The sequence below is a fragment of the Bos mutus genome, chromosome 16 (genome assembly GCF_027580195.1).
Source record: "Bos mutus isolate GX-2022 chromosome 16, NWIPB_WYAK_1.1, whole genome shotgun sequence".
In the NCBI taxonomy this organism is placed as follows: domain Eukaryota; kingdom Metazoa; phylum Chordata; class Mammalia; order Artiodactyla; family Bovidae; genus Bos; species Bos mutus.
The window spans coordinates 44,921,528-44,939,224 of NC_091632.1; the positions used below are offsets into that span (position 1 = coordinate 44,921,528).

The 17,697-nt window shown below is 49.9% G+C and overlaps 1 protein-coding gene across 1 annotated transcript in view; it reads right to left on the minus strand.

The window, feature by feature from the left end:
* Positions 1 to 3,365: 3,365 nt before the first annotated feature.
* The window catches only part of DHRS3 (dehydrogenase/reductase 3), a 49,666-nt gene continuing 35,334 nt past the window's right edge, over positions 3,366 to 17,697 (minus strand). The window contains exons 2-6 of the mRNA XM_005889199.3: positions 15,004 to 15,147; positions 14,249 to 14,368; positions 13,662 to 13,900; positions 7,895 to 8,020; positions 3,366 to 3,882 (exon numbers count right to left, since the gene is read on the minus strand). Coding sequence (XP_005889261.1) covers positions 3,798 to 3,882; positions 7,895 to 8,020; positions 13,662 to 13,900; positions 14,249 to 14,368; positions 15,004 to 15,147 — 714 coding nt within the window. The 3' untranslated portion in view covers positions 3,366 to 3,797. The remainder of the gene's footprint in view (positions 3,883 to 7,894; positions 8,021 to 13,661; positions 13,901 to 14,248; positions 14,369 to 15,003; positions 15,148 to 17,697) is intronic.

Below are 17,697 nucleotides of genomic sequence, written 5' to 3' on the forward strand. Positions count from 1 at the left end.
TGGAAGGCCTTTCTGGAAAGTGAGAAGAAATCCAGAGGTGCGGTAGTAGGGGGGTGAGGGAACCCGCCCCCAACAGGAGCTCTGAAATGACCTTCATCCTCCCCGGTCTCAGCCCCACCCCTCCCCGCCACCAGTCCTGCGACTGTTCTCATCTCTCTGTGCTGCTTGGCACTTCGGCTGCAGACTTTGTATACTTGTGACCTGGTTCTCTTTTGTCCCTTATCAACCTGAGGTGTCCCCTGAGGCATGGCTGTCCGCTCCATCAGAAGGTCTCTTAGTGGGGGCTGGACTGAGCCCTGCGGTCAGGCCAGGAGCATTCTGTCACCTTAGTCCCTCCTGACCATCAGTTTGGCCCAAGGAGAAGAAAGCCCACTTTTTCCAAGCCTTCTGGCCCCAGAAGCAGGATGGTGGGCACAGGACTCAATTCTTGACCCCTTGCCAGACCAGAGAGCCTGGTCCCCCTGGAACCATGCCAGGATGGGCTCGCGTCTGGCGCCTCCCCGTACCCACCTCCAATCTGGTTCTCTTGGGAGATGGGGAGGAGCCTGGGGCAGGGCAACTGGGTCATTTCCCAGGGCCTAAGTCTTCTCTGCGGGGTTGGCACACCCTGTCCTGCCCCTCGGGAGATTCCAGGAGCCAGCGTTCAGTGCTTGTCACTCTCCTTCACTTGGCTAAGCCAAGGGACAGAATTAGCTCTTTGCTTCAACTCTCAAAGCTCTCCAAGTGTCCACTGGGGGAGCAAGGAGGACGCCGCCTCCTGGGAACCTGCCCAAGGCTTTTTCCCTGGTTCCTCTGGGAAAAGATCCAGAAAAAGAAAGTATCTCAGCTGAGAGGGAAGGGGTAGGGTGGGACTGGGCCTGGCTGTCAGGAGCCCGTGGGGCTCTGGAAAGATGCGACGTCCTGGTGAAGCCAAGACAGCGATTCTGTTCTCAGTGGGCCTTGGGGAGGGCCGGTTGGGTCTCCTCACCCCCAGATCCACTCAGACCCCTGGGGTCCTCCCTGCATTCCTGGCCTGCAGGCCAAGTGCAATTTCATGGAAACCTCAGGAGTTGAATCCTCTCTGCAACGCCTTGAGTCCAGAAATGAGTCTGCCACTCAAGGTTGCTCAGAAAAGTCGGGGCTCAACAGACTGAACTCCCACTCCTTCCTCATCTGTCCTTGCCCACTGAGCTGTGTCAGCCCGGGCCTATCTCCTGGGGTGACCAGCACCTGGTCGGTGGCACCAGGACTGCGGGGGCAGGCCACACCCAGCACACCCACCCACATTGTATTCACATGCCAAAGCGGGGCTACAGCGCAGGCATGGGCCTTCCAGGCCTGACATCTGCAGGCCAGACCCCTTCATCAGCTTCTCCCCAAAACACACTTCAGTGACACAGATCCTCAAGGACCAAAATGAAAGTGGTGCCCCCCAACTTGCTATGGTAAGCCAGGGGGTCAGGCAGACCTGGGTTCAAATTCTGGCTCTGGTGTTCACAAGCGCTACAAACTTGGGCATGCTATTCCCTGCTCTGAGCCTGTTTTCTCACCACTGAAGTGGTCTTTCTAATACCACCCTCCTGAAAGGTCAGTGCTTCTTTGGGGTTCTGCTCAGAACCTGGTGTGTAACACCTAGAGAGCCCCAGTCCCAGGGCTCTCCACCCTCTGCCTGAGTGTGTGTGTGTGCTAAATCACTCTAGTCGTGACCGACTCTTTGAGACTCCATGGACTGTAGCCCGCCAGGCTCCTCTGTCCATGGGATTCTCTTGGCAAGAATACTGGAATGGGTTGCCATGCCCTCCTCCAGGGGATTCCCAGCCCAGGAATCGAACTCATGTCTTTTAGGGGTTGTGTCTTTTGCATTGGCAGCCGGCTTCCTTACCACTAGTGCCAACTGGGAAGCCCATCCTTTGCCTACATTTCCATTTTTTTCCTTAAGTTCCTACAGACAGCTCCTTCCACAGTGTGGTAGATTGCAGTATAGTTCAAAATCACTGACCATTCCTCCAGGGGGATTGTACACCCAGCAGCATCCTCACTGTGTTTGACCATATGACCTGCTCTGGCCAAAGAAATGTGAGCAGAAGTGGTGTGCATTGTTTCCAGGCAGAAAATTTCAGAGCCAGTGCATGGGTTCCCAGGTGTGTCTACTTCTGCCCCAAGATGACATCATCCCAGAAGGAGGCTTCTCTCTCAGCTGGGGCCCCAGAGTGAAGAGGACACAGAGCAGAGCTGCATCCACCATCTATGGACAGAGGCAATGTAACACAAGCTCTGTTGTTGGAAGCCGTGGACTTCTGGGGGTCATATTTTGTCTGATATATATTGTGGCTCTTGAAAGTCTTTAAAGGGGTTCCTGAGAGCTGATTTTTGTCTTGACCACTGTTGGATACAGTGGATAAATAACACTTAAGATGTTAAGCTTTGCAGCTTGGCCGCTATTTGGTTGGTGCTCAATAGACAGTGGATGTGATCGTGACTTGGCATCTTTGCACACAGACCAGACTGATGACTGTTGAGCTGCAAGACTGCTCTTCCTCGCATGTGAGTTGTGTGAAGGTACATGCTTTGTGCGATGCTCCAGCAAGCTTCTCCACTGAATTTTTGCCTGTGATTTTCTCTGTCATCTCCTGGAACCACTGCCTGCTTCTGTCCCCGACCCTGCCAACCACCTGCAAGAGCTGTGTAGATGGAGGTGCCTTAGATGAGATTCCATTGTCCGCCAGTCCCCTGGCAGTAACAGAGAACACACACAGGAGGAAACTCTCCCCATGTCTCCTTGGCTGTCATTTTCCCCATTGCCTGAATCCACGTCAAACCCCTCTACCATCCCAGACTCCTCATTCTCCTTTGCTATTTCACTTCTATCCCCTGTGATCAGATTGCAGACCTGGGGGCCCACAGCACCCACTTAGCACTGGCCTTGTTGTGCTGGTGATCTTCAGAGTTTTGGCTTCTCAGCAACATTCCCCTCTCAGCACATGCTAGGTAGACAGAAGGGGCTTGATAAAACCTGGTTCTTCTCTCCTGAGTTGGTGGCCTGGAGGCTGGTGGGGCCATGGCAGGGCAGAGGGCATGCCTCTGTAGACTAATTCCTGCTGGTCTTCCACGGATGCAGGTGGGAAGGCAAAGTGCCCCCCAACCCATGACTGTTGGGAGAGCCCTGAAAGAGCTGGCAAGAAACCAGTTACTCCCTACCCCCACAGGCCTGGATTCCAATTTCTCTCCTGATCTCTGCCTCCTTCTTGTCTACTCCATCCATGGCAGCTGGGGACCCTAAGCAGACCAATTCTCTCTGAAAGGGTTGGGTGTTATGGTTGGGATTGGTCCCCTCCCCACTGCCCACCAAGGACCAGAGGTCAAGGATTTCAAGAAAAACACTCGCAAAAGCTTTCTCTCTTTATTTTATATATTCCTGCCGTTCAACCAGTTTGCACAAGCTGAGGATGAGTGAATTTTGGAGGCGAAGGAGGAGCATGTGGGCACAGACCATCCCGGAAATAGTCTATGCACATTGCCAAGGCTGGTTAGACTTGAGAAGCGATTTAACAATAAACTCTACAGAATCAGAAATGTACAAAAGTGTCAAGGCAGCTGCTGGCTGATTTCTTGCCTCCCCATGGGGGTCAGAGTTATGCCCATCAGTCCTGTGCAAAGGTCCTGGGGCTGGCTAGGGGGGCAGCCGGATTCTTCCCCAGGATAGAAGCAGTCCTGCTCACCCAGCAGAAGTGTGCTGAGGGACAGGCGTGTAGGCGTGTGCCCAGGTGCCCGTGCCCCCTCAGGTTCCGTGGCTTTGAGCCTGTTTCTCTGTCCTGTCTTTATGTCCGCCCTTTGAAAGTGTTCATGCAGGTGTAGGTTCCTGAGAATTTGTGGATCTCCTCGAGGGCAGCCTGTGGGAGTATGCTGAGGGAGGGAGAAAGGAAAAAAGAAGACGGTCAATGGGGGACCAGCGGACTGGTAGCCAAACAAGATATGTAGTTGAGTAGTGGTTCCCATAAGCTCTCCCAACCTCTTCTCTCCAACACACACTAGCTCCCCCAACAAGCCAACTCACCCACCCCTCCATGGAGGAAGGGCTTTCAAGTAAGTAGATAAATAAAAGTGAAAGTGTTAGTCGCTCAGTTGTGTCCAAATCTTTGCGACCCCGTGGACAGTAGCCCAGCAGGCTCCTCTGTCCGTGGGGATTCTCTAGGCAAGAATACTGGAGTAGGTTGCCATGCCCTCCTCCAGAGGAGCTTCCTGATTCAGGGATTGAATCCAGGTCTTTTGCATTGCAGGGAGATTCTTTACCATCTGAGTCACCAGGGAAGCCCAGTATAAATAGTTTTTAGAAGGCAAAGGGTAGGTATAAACAAATTTTCAAAGCCACATTCCGAGCATTTTAGGGTCCATAATTATCTCAGAAATCTATGAACTCCAAATGCCACTTATTCAACAAATATTTACTGTGTGGGGCTGAAGAGTTAGGGAGTTGGACTGTGAAGAAGGCTGAGAGCGGAAGAATTGATGCTTTTGAACTGTGGTGTTGGAGAAGACTCTTGAGAGTCCCTTGGACTGCAAGGAGATCCAACCAGTCCATTCTGAAGGAGATCAGCCCTGGGATTTCTTTGGAAGGAATGATGCTAAAGCTGAAACTCCAGTACTTTGGCCACCTCATGCGAAGAGTTGACTCATTGGAAAAGACTCTGATGCTAGGAGGGATTGGGGGCAGGAGTAGAAGGGGACGACAGAGGATGAGATGGCTGGATGGCATCACTGACTGGATGGACGTGAGTCTCAGTGGACTCCGGGAGTTGGTGATGGACAGGGAGGCCTGGCGTGCTGCGATTCATGGGGTCGCAAAGAGTCAGACACGACTGAGCGACTGATCTGATCTGATCTGATCACCTTCTTGTTCCCCCCACTCCATGTGTTAACTTATTTCTTAAGCAGCCACACTGTTCCTGATACATTTGCTACCAAAGTCTGTCCTATCTACCATTTCAAGATTCTCAGCCAAGTTTGCTCCACTCCAGGATGGTGTCTTCCTTTAGATGGGACCTCAGGTTTTACTTCTCACCCTTTATTTCCCTCCAGATAATAAAACACCTGCATATATTGGGTTGGCCAAAAAGGTCCATTCAGTCCCCATATGAAAAACTCAAACGAAATTTTTGGCCAACCGATACCTTCAGGCCTTGACCTTCAGCATGACACAATTTCCTGTTTTGTGGGAAATTTCCCAGACTCACCTTAGGCCTTTCCCCGGGGCTCCCTATAGCCCTGTGCTTCCCCAATAAGGCCTGGAGTTGTACTTGCTATTTCCTCGTTGGGCCCCTGGGTGCCTCTGTGGTAGATATTTCATCTCTGATCCTGGCACCTGGCACAGAGGACCCAGCTTAGAGATGCCCTCAGTTCATCTGTTGAATCAAGTTTGAAGGGCTCCAGCCCATCCTAGCTGCAAGATGGGAAAGCCTCATTCCAGCTGGAGCAATCGGGAAGGCTTCCTGGGGATGGTGGCAATAGAGTTGAACCTGTGAAGATTTCTCTTGGGGAAGGTGAGAGAGGTGTGCAAGTGCAGGGAATGGGGAAGGGCTGGCCTCTGCTTTTTGTGGGAAAGTAGTGGGGGACAGAACAGGAAATGTAGGCTGGGGGCTTACTGTGGACGGTGCTGAGGTGTTCTAGACAAATTAGCTTTTTTCTAGAATGTCTCCAAAAGCTTCTAAGAAGCTCCCTGAGGTGGACAATCAGCTTGGCTTTGGTGAGGATCCAAGTCCCTGGACTCCTAAGGCTCATGGAGCAGCCAAGGAGCAACTCAGAGCAATAGTCAGCATGGACTGAGGGAGGCTGAGGTGGGGCTTGCCTGCCCGGCACCCCCCGCCCCCCCGCCCACTCTGTGTCCTGGAAGGGCTTTGAATTTGGAGAAGGGATGGACTGATGTATCCCCCTGGTCCTGAAGTTACAGCAGCTACTCAGGTGCCCACTGTGTCCACGGTAGCCAGAGGGGGACCTGGTTTCCTGGGGTTGGACATCTGATAAAGGCACTTGGGTGTTTCACTTCCCAAAAACGCCTTTCAGGAAATGATATAAATGAACTTACTTACAAAACAGATACAGACTTCCAGAACAAAGGGATATTTAGGAAATTTGGGATGGACATGTACACACTGCTATACTTGAAATGGATAACCAACAAGGTCTTATTGTACAGCATAGGGAACTCTGCTTAATGTTATGAGGCAGCCTGATGGGAGGGGAGTTTGGATGCACGTATGTGTACGGCTGAGTCCCTTTGCTGTCCACCTGAACCATCTCAACATTGTCCATAGGCTACGTGTGCGTGCGTGCTAAGCTGCTTCAGTTGTGTCTGACTCTTTGCGACACTGGTCTATAGAACACCATGCTCTTCTGTCCACGGGATTTTTTACGCAAGAATACTAGAGTGGGTTGCCAAGCCCTCCAGGGGAATCTTCCCAACCCAGGAATTGAACCTGCATCTCTTACATCTCCTGCACTGGCACATGGCTTCTTTACCACTAGAGCCACCTGGGAAGCCTGTTCATCGGCTATACTCCAATATAAAATAAAAAGTTAAAAAAGAAAGAAAGAAAAGGTCTTTCAGGTTAGAGGGGTTCAGTCAGTGGGGGGCTGGGGACCCAGAGGAGCCAAGAGTCCATGGTCACTTGGGGCTCCAGGGTGGAAGCTCTCTCTGCAGCAGGAGAGGCTCATGAAAACTGTGCTGAATGCGGCATGTGGAATGGCCTGTGTAGTGTGGGACTGGGACAGGAAGAGTTTTCTGCCCAGAGTCTGGAAAGTTCTAGAATGTGATGCTGGGCAAATTCTGGAGGAGCAAGTTCTCTGTAAAGCCCACCTCCCAAGGTGGTCTCCCTGGTAAATCCCACCTAGTGAGCACTGTGATGTTTCTATGAATCTCAAGCCTTAGGCAAGGAGATTCCTGTCTTCCCTGTTAGGGTGAACTCCCTGAAGGCTGGGGCCAACATTTAGTCTCTAGACTGGCAGTTCTCAAAGTGTCGCCCAGGAACCCCTGGGCGTACCAGAGATCTCTTCAGAGGTCTGTCTGCAAGTGCAAACTATTTTTATTATAGTACTGTGGTAGGATTCGACTTTTTTAATGCTCATTCTCTCATGAGTGTACAGTGGAGTTTTCTGGAGGCTACATGACATGTGACATCACGAAAGATGAAAATCAGAAGCAGATACAAGTATCCATTTGTCTTCAATTAAGTCAGATAATAAAGAGCTTTGCAAAAATGTAAAACAATGCCATTCTTTATACTCTATTCTTTTTTTTTGAAAATATGCTTACTTTTCACAAAAATATTGTTTATGTTAACACCAAATGGATTTTTTATTGCTATATATAAATGAATACGTGTATAAATCCCATACTTTTTCCCCTCAGTTTTAATTTCTAAAACAACAGATATAACTCACATAAATAAAAGCACTTTAGGTTCTTCAACAACTTTTAAAATTGTAAAGGGTTCTTGAGAGCAACAAGGTTGACTACCCTAATCTGTAGTAAGTATTCAGTCATTCAGTCGAGTCCAACTCTTTGTGGCTCCATGGACTGTAGCCCGCCATGGAATTCTCCAGGCAAGAATACTGGAGTGGGTTGCCGTGCCCTTCTCCAGGAGATCTTCCTGACCCAAGGATCAAACCTATGTCTCTTACGTCCCCTGCATTAGATGGGCGGGTTCTTTACCACCAGTGCCACCTAGGAAGCCTATATTAAGGATAATAACTCCATGACCTATATGCCACGACTCTCATTTTCACACCCACAGCAGACATGACTAATCGATCATGTGGGTTCTTTCTTTTGTTTGAGGCCTCTTCACCACCAAGGTCCCCTGGGAGGAGGGGACACGGCCCACAGGAGCCTGACTCTGAGCTTCCTCCCACAGCCCTGTACCTTTTCAAGATAATGAGGGCATGCATTGTCCACGGCAACAGGAGGAGGGCCTGGTTAAGCTGCACAGCTTCCACTGTCCTCCGGGCCACCGTCTCTGGCTTCAGTGGGGGGAAGAGGTTGGGGAACCTGCATGCAGGAAGAGACAGTGTGAGTTTCTCCTGAAAAGCAAGTGCTACTGCTAAACCCCCTTCCTGCCCCTTGTCTCCATTTCTGTCTCTAACATGTCTGTCCATGGGATTCTCCAGGCAAGAATACTGGAGTGGGTTGCCAGGCCCTCTTCAGGGGATCTTCCCAACCCGGGAAGCAAACCCAGGTCTCCCGCACTGCAGGCAGATTCTTTGTCGTCTGAGCCACCGGGGAAGCCCAAGAATACTGAAGTGGGTAACCTATCCCTTCTCTAGGGGATCATTCCCGACCCAGGAATTGAACCGGGGTCTTCTGCATTGCAGGGAGATTCTTTACTAGCTGAGCTACCAGGGAAGCCCCTTCTCTAACATGTCAGGGTCATCCCTTTGGCTTCTCCTGTCGGGGGAGACTCAAGACCTGTTTGAAATACTCTCTCTGCTTCCCTGCCACCCCGGATGCATCAGGAGTTCCGAATCCCCTCTCTCCTCCCAGCTGGTCTCCTCCTGCCCACCTATACCCTGGGACTGATTCTCAGAGCATGGCAGAGAGCTCCCTAAAATCTCACCCACACTCTGTCACTGCCCTGCTTGAGCCCTCCCAGGGCCCCAAAGCTGTCTTCAGCCCTACCTCTCTGGGCCCACCTCTCCTCCTTCTCTGCCCAGCAATCCTGGCCAATCCTCTCTCTTAAGATCCTTCCCATCTCAGCCATCCCATCAGCAAGGCTCCCTCCTTTTGCCCCTCAGAGTGGCCTCTGATCTCGTCCCCCTGACTGAATGTACCCCATCGAGAATGACCTGTCTCTCTTCCTCCACCATTGAAGTCCCCAAGGGCAGAGGTCTGGTGGGTCTTGCTCCTCGCTATCTGCCCTGAGTGCAGCATCAGGATATCGTAGGTGCTTAATAAATGCTTGCTGCGTGGGTGGACATTGAATGACATGACATTCCCCGGGTGTGTCCTGTGCATCCTGTGCAGAGACAGGAGCTCTGCCGCACTTGCTGGTCGACTCCCTCAGCTCTTGATTCATGGATACACTCACTAATCCATTCACACAGCTACAGATCGGTCTCATGGGGTTGATAAATGAATGGCTGAATAAGCAAGCATCAGGGGCTTCTTATGATTGTTCAGAAGCATCGGACCTGAGACCCCTAACAGTAGTGATGCTCCCTAAGTGCCAGACCTGTGCTGAGTGATCAACAGGCGTTATTCACTCCAACCGACAGAGAAGAAAGCTGGGGCTCTGGGGAGCTGGTTGGGGCCTGGAGATTCAAGCCAAGCCCCCAGAAGCCCCAGGCAAGTGCCCTGCTTGCAGCTTGTCCCATCTCTCCTGGGCCTATAGGTGCAGGGCTGCTGGTGCTACTGGCTTTGACCTCACTTCCACAGAACATGTTGCTCCAGCACCAGGAGGACTGAGGGTGATAAGCCAACTTCTATCCATGTGGCCTTGGGCAAGTACCTTCCCTTCTCAGTCTCAGTTCCCCCATCTGGGAAATGGGCTTAAGAGCTCTCACAAGCTTGCAGAGGGCCACATGCAGCAGCATTTATAAAGTGTCTGGTGGCTCAAACATAGAAAAAAATAAGTAAATAGCAATTTACAAACAGCAGCACTCACCTATATGGTCACTCTTTTTTTTTTTTTAATATTTATTTATTGGGCTGTGCCAGGTTGTGACTGAGACCACGTGGGATCTTCCATCTTTAGTTGCAGCATGTGTGATCTAGTTCCCTGACCAGGGACTGAGCCTGGGTCCCCTACATTGGGGGTACAGAGTCTTAGCCACTGGACCACCAGGGAAGTCCCTGTTATGGCTGCTTTTGCCAGAAAATCCATCAGTTCTGTCCTAAGCACCTGTCTCCAACCTTCCACCCTGAGAAGTTGCTAAACATGGTTGGAGAGGAAGCCAATGCTTTTTTTTTTCCCTTTCAAGAAACAGGGCTTCCCTTGTGACTCAGACAGTAAAGAATCTGCCTGCAATGCAGAAGACCCAGGTTCAATTCCTGGGTCAGGGAGATCCCCTAGAGAAGGGAATGGCTACCCACTCCAGTATCCTTGCCTGGAAAATTCCATGAACAGAGAAGCCTGGCAGTCTACAGTCCAAGTGTTTGCAAAGAGTCAGACATGACTAAGCAACTAACCCACACAAACTAGGTACAAATTAGACTTTTACTGCTCTTCTCCTAAGCCCTCTGGAGAAGGAAATGGCGACCTACTCCAGTACTCTTGCCTGGAAAATCCCATGGATGGAGGAGCCTAGTAGGTTACAGTCCATGGGGTCGCGAAGAGAAGGACACGACTGAGTGACTACACTTTCACTTTTCACTCTCATGCATTGGAGAAGGAAATGGCAACCCACTCCAGTGTTCTTGCCTGGAGAATCCCAGGGACGGGAGAGCCTGGTGGGCTGCTGTCTATGGGGTCGCACAGGGTCGGACACGACTGAAGTGACTTAGCAGCAGCAGCAGCAGCAGCCTAAGCCCTCAGAGCTCACCTGCTGTCCACAGGTAATGAAGCTCCACCTAGTGCTTCCTACTTGCCAGCCAACTAGTTGATTCACACATGGGAGCTCATCTAGCCTTTGAAGTCAGGGTATCACTATCAATCCCTTCTCATGGACTAGGAAACCAAGGCACAGGAAAACTAAGTAACCTGCCTGAGATCACACAAAGCTGGGGTTGCATGCTAAATCGCTTCAGTCATGTCCGACTCTATGCCTGCCAGGCTCCTCTGTCCATGGGATTTCCCAGGCAAGAATACTGGAGTGGGTTGCCATGCCCTCCTCCAGGGGATCTTCCTGACCCAGGGATCGAACCCGCATCCCTTACATCTCCTGCATTGGCAGGCAGGTTCTTTACCACTAGCATTACCTGTCTCTGCAGTTTGAGCCCACACTCTGAACCACTGTGGAAAAATGACTTGAGAGAGGCCTTGGATTTCCTTCTTAAAGTGATGGAGAGGAAACCTTGCCAGAAGGCAAAACAGGCACAGGAATGCAAGGTCTGTGAAAGTCCTGCTCACTTCTGTGCTCAAGGCGCCCAGTTAGAACCATGAATCGTTGCTGCTGCATTTCCATCCAGTATGCATTTATTGTTTCTCTGGTGGCTCAGCTGGTAAAGAATCCACATGCAGGGTGGAAGACCTGGGTTTGATCCATGGGTTGGGAAGATCCCCTGGGGAAGGGAACTGCTACCCACTCCAGTATTCTGGCCTGGAGAATTCCATGGAGTGTATAATCCATGGGGTCTCAAACAGTTGGACATGACTGAACGACTTTCACTTTCACATATTTATTGAGCACTTCCTGTATACTCAGATGAGAAGAAACTAAACCAAGACACTGTAGGAGGGAAAAACCAATATGGAACATTCATAGTCATTATTCCAGCATCCTCTAAATTCAGAATCTATGATAATTTGCATATAAGTCAGCTGGAAATTAGGCTTCCCTGGTAGCTCAGCTGGTAAAGAATCTGCCTGCAATGCAGGAGACCCCTGTTTGATTCCTGGGTCAGGAATGATCCCCTGGAGAAGGGATAGTTTACCCACTCCAGTATTCTTGGGCTTAGCTGGTGGCTCAGACGGTAAAGAATCTGCCTGCAATGCAGGAGACCTGGGTTTGCTCCCTGGGTTTGGAAGATCCCCTGGAGGAGGGCATGGCAACCCACTCCAGTATTCTTGCCTGGAGAATCCCCAGGGACAGAGGAGCCTGGCGGGCAAAGAGTTGGACACAACTGAGCAACTAAGCACAGCACAGCACATAACAACTAAAGTCTGCTAGAAAGATTAATAGCAGATGCACTTATGACGATGTTTATTGTTAGAAAAAATAATAATACTGAGCATCTCATATGCCCCAGGCTTTACACTAGATACATTACATATGTTATTTCTAATTTTCCCAATAATCTGACAAGGTAAATATTATTTCCACTGTTTGACAGATGAGCAAAGTAAAGCTCAGACTGGTAACAAAACTGGTTAAAGGTTTCACCACCATACAGGAGCTGAGGTGAAATTCAAGATCAGGTTTTTCCTTTTAAATTTTATTGTTATAGTTGATTTACTATGTTGTGTTAATTTCTTGTATACAGCTAAGCGACTCACTTAGTCGTGTCTGACTCTTTTCGACCCCATGGACTGAAGCCTGCCAGGCTCTTCCGTTCACGGAATTCTCTGAATAGTGGAGTGGATTGCCATTCCCTTTTCCAAGGGCTCTTCCCCACTCAGGGGTCAAACCTGGGTCTCTTGTACTGCAAGCAGATTCTTTACTGTCTGAGCCACCAGGGAAGCCCTAAGTGACTCAGTTATACACACACACACACACATATATATATTCTGTTTCATATTCTTTTCCATTATGTTTTTTACGGGATATTGAACATAGTTCCCCGTGCTACACAGTACATTATTTATCCATTCTATATATAATAGTCTGCGTCTGCTAATCCCAAACTCCTACTTCTTCCCTCCCCTCACCTCTCCCCTGGCAATCAGAAGTCTGTTCTGCATGTCTCTGAGTCTGCAAAGCCAGGTGTTTTGATTCTTGCTTAGCAAAACCACCCCTAGTGATAATCACTGAGGTCTTCTGAGTGATTCCCACACCACATGAATGCACTGTGCTCCATGCCTTCCACGATCTCATGCAATCCTCACAATGACCCTTCCATGCTATCCTCATGTTTGGAAGAGGGTGATCATGTAATTTAGAAGGCAAAACTATCATTATATGTTGCTTTGCAAAAAAACAAGGAAAATAGTTTTTGGGTGATTCCCCATTTTCATTTCCCTACAACCTTGTGTCCCTTCATAAGTGCACATCAGTGTAGCACCATTTACTGGGCACTTACAATGTAGCACATAGGGTATTCTGTGCTAGATCCCATTTTATTTTTATCACAGACTCCTACTCCTATCATCCCATTCTGCAGATTAACAACAGAGGCTGGAGAGTCACACACATCCTGGGGGTCTGGCTCCAAAGTAAGCTCTAAACCAGTGGTACCCATTTCCTGTTGATTTAATTGGTCTGGAGGAGGGGTGGTTGGGCTTCGGTATTTCTTTAAGCTATAACTTATATACAATAAAAGGCATAAATCTTAAGTGTCCAGCATGATCAGTTTTTACCTGTGTAATCCCTACTCAGACCAAGAAGAGAGAACATTGTTAAAAGCCTAGAAGGTTCCCTGGTGCTCCCTGCCAGGCTGTGTCCCCACTCCTCTAGGACTGCACTGTTCTGATCTCCATCACCTCCACCCAGCTTTGCCTTCTCTAGAACTTCAGAAAAATTGAACCATGCAAAATGCACTCTTGTGTCTCTGATTTCTTTCATTCAACATAATGCTTTGGAGATTCATCCATATCATTTGCGTAATTAATACTTTACACCCTTTTTATAGTTGGGTGAGTATTCCATTGCATGCGTTTAGCATGGGTACTCTGTGAAGCCCCTGACCTGAGAAGCAGGACCCTAAACCACTATAGAACCCCACTGCCTTGCAGATGGAGACTCAGATATGAGACCAAAAAGCCAGGGAAAAAGCACTTCTGGGTTATTTTAAAATTTTGTCTCTCTGGGTATAATGAGTCCCCTTGTCCAATTGACTAGAGGGACTTGGCTCGGAGACAGGGTCCCCTGCCACTGACCTGACCCTCATGCCCTGGAACATCTCGGTGCTTGTGTGGAAGGGCAGCACGGTGGTGGCGCTGACGCCTGGACAGTCCAGCAGCCCCAGGGTCAGGCTCTCCATGAAGGCAAAGGCTGAGGCTTTGGACGTGCAGTAGTCGATGGCGCCAGGGATGGCGGAGAGTGCCAACACGGAGTTCAGACACACGATGTGGCCGTTCTGTAGCTCCAGCATCCGCGGCAAGAAGGCCTTGGTGGTCTGAGGGTGGATGGGGAGGTTAGTGTGCGGCAGACACAGCTTCCAACAGCCCCTCGACTTACCCTCTTGGGGAGAACAGACTACCCTTGACACGGGCACCCCTCCAGCCACTGGGTTTTCCTGCGATGGGGAGGTGATGGGGTGGAGGCTGAGGGCACCAACCCCCACATTTCAGAAAGTCCAGATGACTCCTGGAGAGCCTGTCATTCTTCTTGTCCAGCCACCCTCTAGACCCAAGCCCAAGCCCTGGTGAGCCTCTCCCCACTCCCCTATAGCCCCAGGCTCCCTGGAAGGGAAGACCATGTCATTGATATGCCCAGCGCTGGCTCTGGCTCAGGAAAACCTTACCCAGAACTGGCCCAGGGTGTTGATGTGCTGGGACTTGAGAAGGGCATCATCGTCACTGTCCATCAGGCTCTTCCCGTGGACCACGGCGGCGTTGTTCACCAGGATGGTGATGTCACCCACCTGTGGGCAAGAAGGGGCCACCGGGCCATTAGGGCAGCCAGCCCCAGTGGCCTATCCCTGGAGAGGAGGGACCTGGCCCTGGGCAGCCACATCGCCTCTCTGAGCATTAGTCTTGATTTGTAAGATGGGGCTAATAACCATACCAGGGTTGCTCTGGGGATCAGAAATGATTTATGGCACCTAATATACCTGTCACAGAGCACACCTATAATAAATGAGGTTATTGTGACATAGTTAACATTTGCCGTGTGCCAGATATCTAACAGGGTGGTTTCTGCTCTCTCGGACCTCACTAATACACTCAGTCTAACTAGATGTCTGGAGTCAGGGGTATTTTCCCAGGCGACCATGAGACATTTGCACCCCACCCCCACCCCACTACCCCAGGGTTTAGGACAGACACTCACAGGCTTAAACTTCCAAAGGGGACAACAGGTGATTCAGTCAGTCTATGTCCCTAGTCCCTGCTCTCTGCAACACACACACACACAGGACCAGCTTCACAGGAGAGTCCTCTGAGATGCCCTGCAAACAGCCATTCCACCATAAGCAAAGCTCTCTCCAAGCCCCGTGAGACTGTCCCCTTTGGCTAGGATTCTGACAGAGCTGAGGCCAGTGCCTCCCAGGCCGCTCACCTTCTCCCGCACAGCTTTAGCTGTCTGGTACACCTCCTCCCGGTTGCCCACATCACAGATGAAGTAGTGGCACTCAGTGCCCATCTGCCGAATCTCCTCCGTCGTCTCCTTCAGGCATTTTTCAGTCCGGCCCCACAGAACGATCTGGAAGGAAGACAGTGGTCTGAACAGGTGGTCGCTAAGGAAGCCATCAGAAATTCAGTAGGTAATTTACCCCATGACTGCCATGATTCCATTTGAAAAGAGCGTGCAAAGTCACAATATGACTTATTAAAGGGAGATCGCCTACTCTGAAGGGAACCAAGAGTTTCTGAGCCCACTGATGCCCCACCGATGGATGCATGGTTCGCAAGTCTTCCCTTTTAAAAATTGATTGCACTTTTGACTGTGCTGGGTCTTCATTGCTGCATGCAGGCTTTGTCTAGTTGCGGTGAGCTCAGGCCCCTCCTCATTGCAGTGCGGGGCTTCTCACTGCAGTGGCTTCTCTTGTTCCAGAGCATGGGCTCTAGGGTTCTTGGGCTTCTGCAGTTGCAGTACATGGGCTTCAGTAGTTGTGGCTTCTGGGCTCTCAGGCACAGGCTCAATAGTTGTGGCCCACAGGTTTACATGGGGCTTCCATGGTGGCTCAGATGGTAAGAATCTGTCTGCAGTGTGGGAGACTGGAGTTTGATCCCTGGGTCAGGGAGATCCCCTGGAGAAGAGAATGGAATGGCAAACCCACTCCAGTGTTCTCGCCTGCAAAATCCCACAGAGGAGCCTGGCAGGCTATAGTCCATAGGGTCACAACAAATTAGACACGACTGAACAACAACACTTTCACTTTTCACAGGCTTAGTTGCTCTACAGCATGTGGGATCTTCCCAGACCAGGGATGGAACCCGTGTCCCTTGCATTGGCAGGCAGATTCTTAACCACTAGACCATCAGGGAAGTCCTTCACAAGGGACTTTCTTTCTTATGTATTCCTTCTAGGAGGACATCTCCTGCCGGCCCCATTCCACTAATCCTATCCAGTTAAATGTAGCAGCAGAGTTCTTCCTGTACACTGTTCCAGAACGCTTTCGGCTAGGAGCAAGCTGGTCTTCTCACCTGAGGTCTAGAGCCTGGTGGGTGAATGGACTGCAAGGTTCTGGCCGTAAGGTACCAGGAGACTAAGCAAGGCCTTCCCTTCTACCCAGCTGTGGTCCCAGATGGAAGGAGGGCAGGGAAGACAGGCAGCCAAGAAAGAAACACGACCTCACCCCACAGGTAATAAACGTGGGACTCATTATGCCAGGAGATGACCCTGGCAGGACCAAGACATGAATTCTTAAAGGGAATTGGACAAATTTATGAATGGCTGGCCATAAAAGGCTCAGAAGAGAGGGTGGGCTAATTCTCAACCTTGACCTACAGGAGAATGACACTCCTTTCCATGACACATTGTTGAGTCCAGAGGGGCCCCTGTTGGTAAAACAGGGCTGGGTGACAGGGAGCTAATAATCCCAAGATCCAGTGTAATCAGCACAAAGGCAGAAAGGCTGGGGGCTGGAGAGAATCAGAGAAAAGAAGAGATAAAAGGCTCCTTGGGGATTAATCTAATGGGTTTCTATTTTTGTTTCTTCTCTTTCAAATTATCAATGAAATTCCTCCTTTAAAAATAGAGCCCAACACGGAAACCCCATGTGTGAAACCAGTAAAAGGAATAAATTACATGTCCAACTCCATGTTTTCTTACTTGAAAAGCCACACATGAGAGCAAAAAGGCTGAGCTGGAAAGGTGAACGTTTTCAAGTGGGTGATGGATGTAACTTGAGGCACACCAGACCAGAATCTATTTGCTCTGCAACTCGGTACGGAGGAAAGTCACACAGACAAGTAGTCGTTGGTGATAACGGTTTATCAACTGTTTACCTTGAAATATCAGAACATTCACAATACCACACAGGGTGCAAAATGGCTGCAAGTGGTGGGACACACAGATGTGTTGATGGCTCCCATGGATTCGACTTTTTAAAAAATATATATTTATTTATTTATTTGGCTGTGCTGGGTCTTAGTCGTGGCATTTGAGAACTTTAGTTGCAGCGTGTGGGGTCTAGTTCCCTACTCAGGGATCGAACACAGGCCCCAGGCATTGGAAGCATGGAGTCTTAGCCACTGGACCACCAGGGAAGTCCCCTTTATTAGAGTTTTTAAAACTTTCGAAATATTTCTTGAAGGAGAATAAGAGTGTTCTTTCTACTCCTGCAACATCTCTGGGAAAGCCCAGTTTGAAAACCCCACCTTGTCCAACCACTTTATTTATTTTAATTGAAGTCTTGAAATACAGGAAGGGCTTTAAGAGGAAGAATTCCATCAGCCACCCTCCACGATGACAAAAGTCCTCCAAGAGCAAATGGACTGCAATTAGACAGGCTCCAAGGGACATTTTCTTGTCTGTTGAACTAAAAACAGACTTCAAATATGCTCCTCCAGGAAAGGCTGGAGAGATTTCCTTTGTGAAGAAGAAAGAGATCAACTGTTCAGCGTGTTCCGTCATCTTCCATCACGTCAGACCTCACCGCCGTCTTGTAGTCACTGTCACCCTAGCTTCTTCCCACCCTCCCTTGTCACCCCATCCGTCTGTCCATCCGACCTTCACATTCATCCACCCACTCATCCACCCACCCATCCTTTCTTCTTTCTACTCACCCCATGCCACCCCACTCCATCC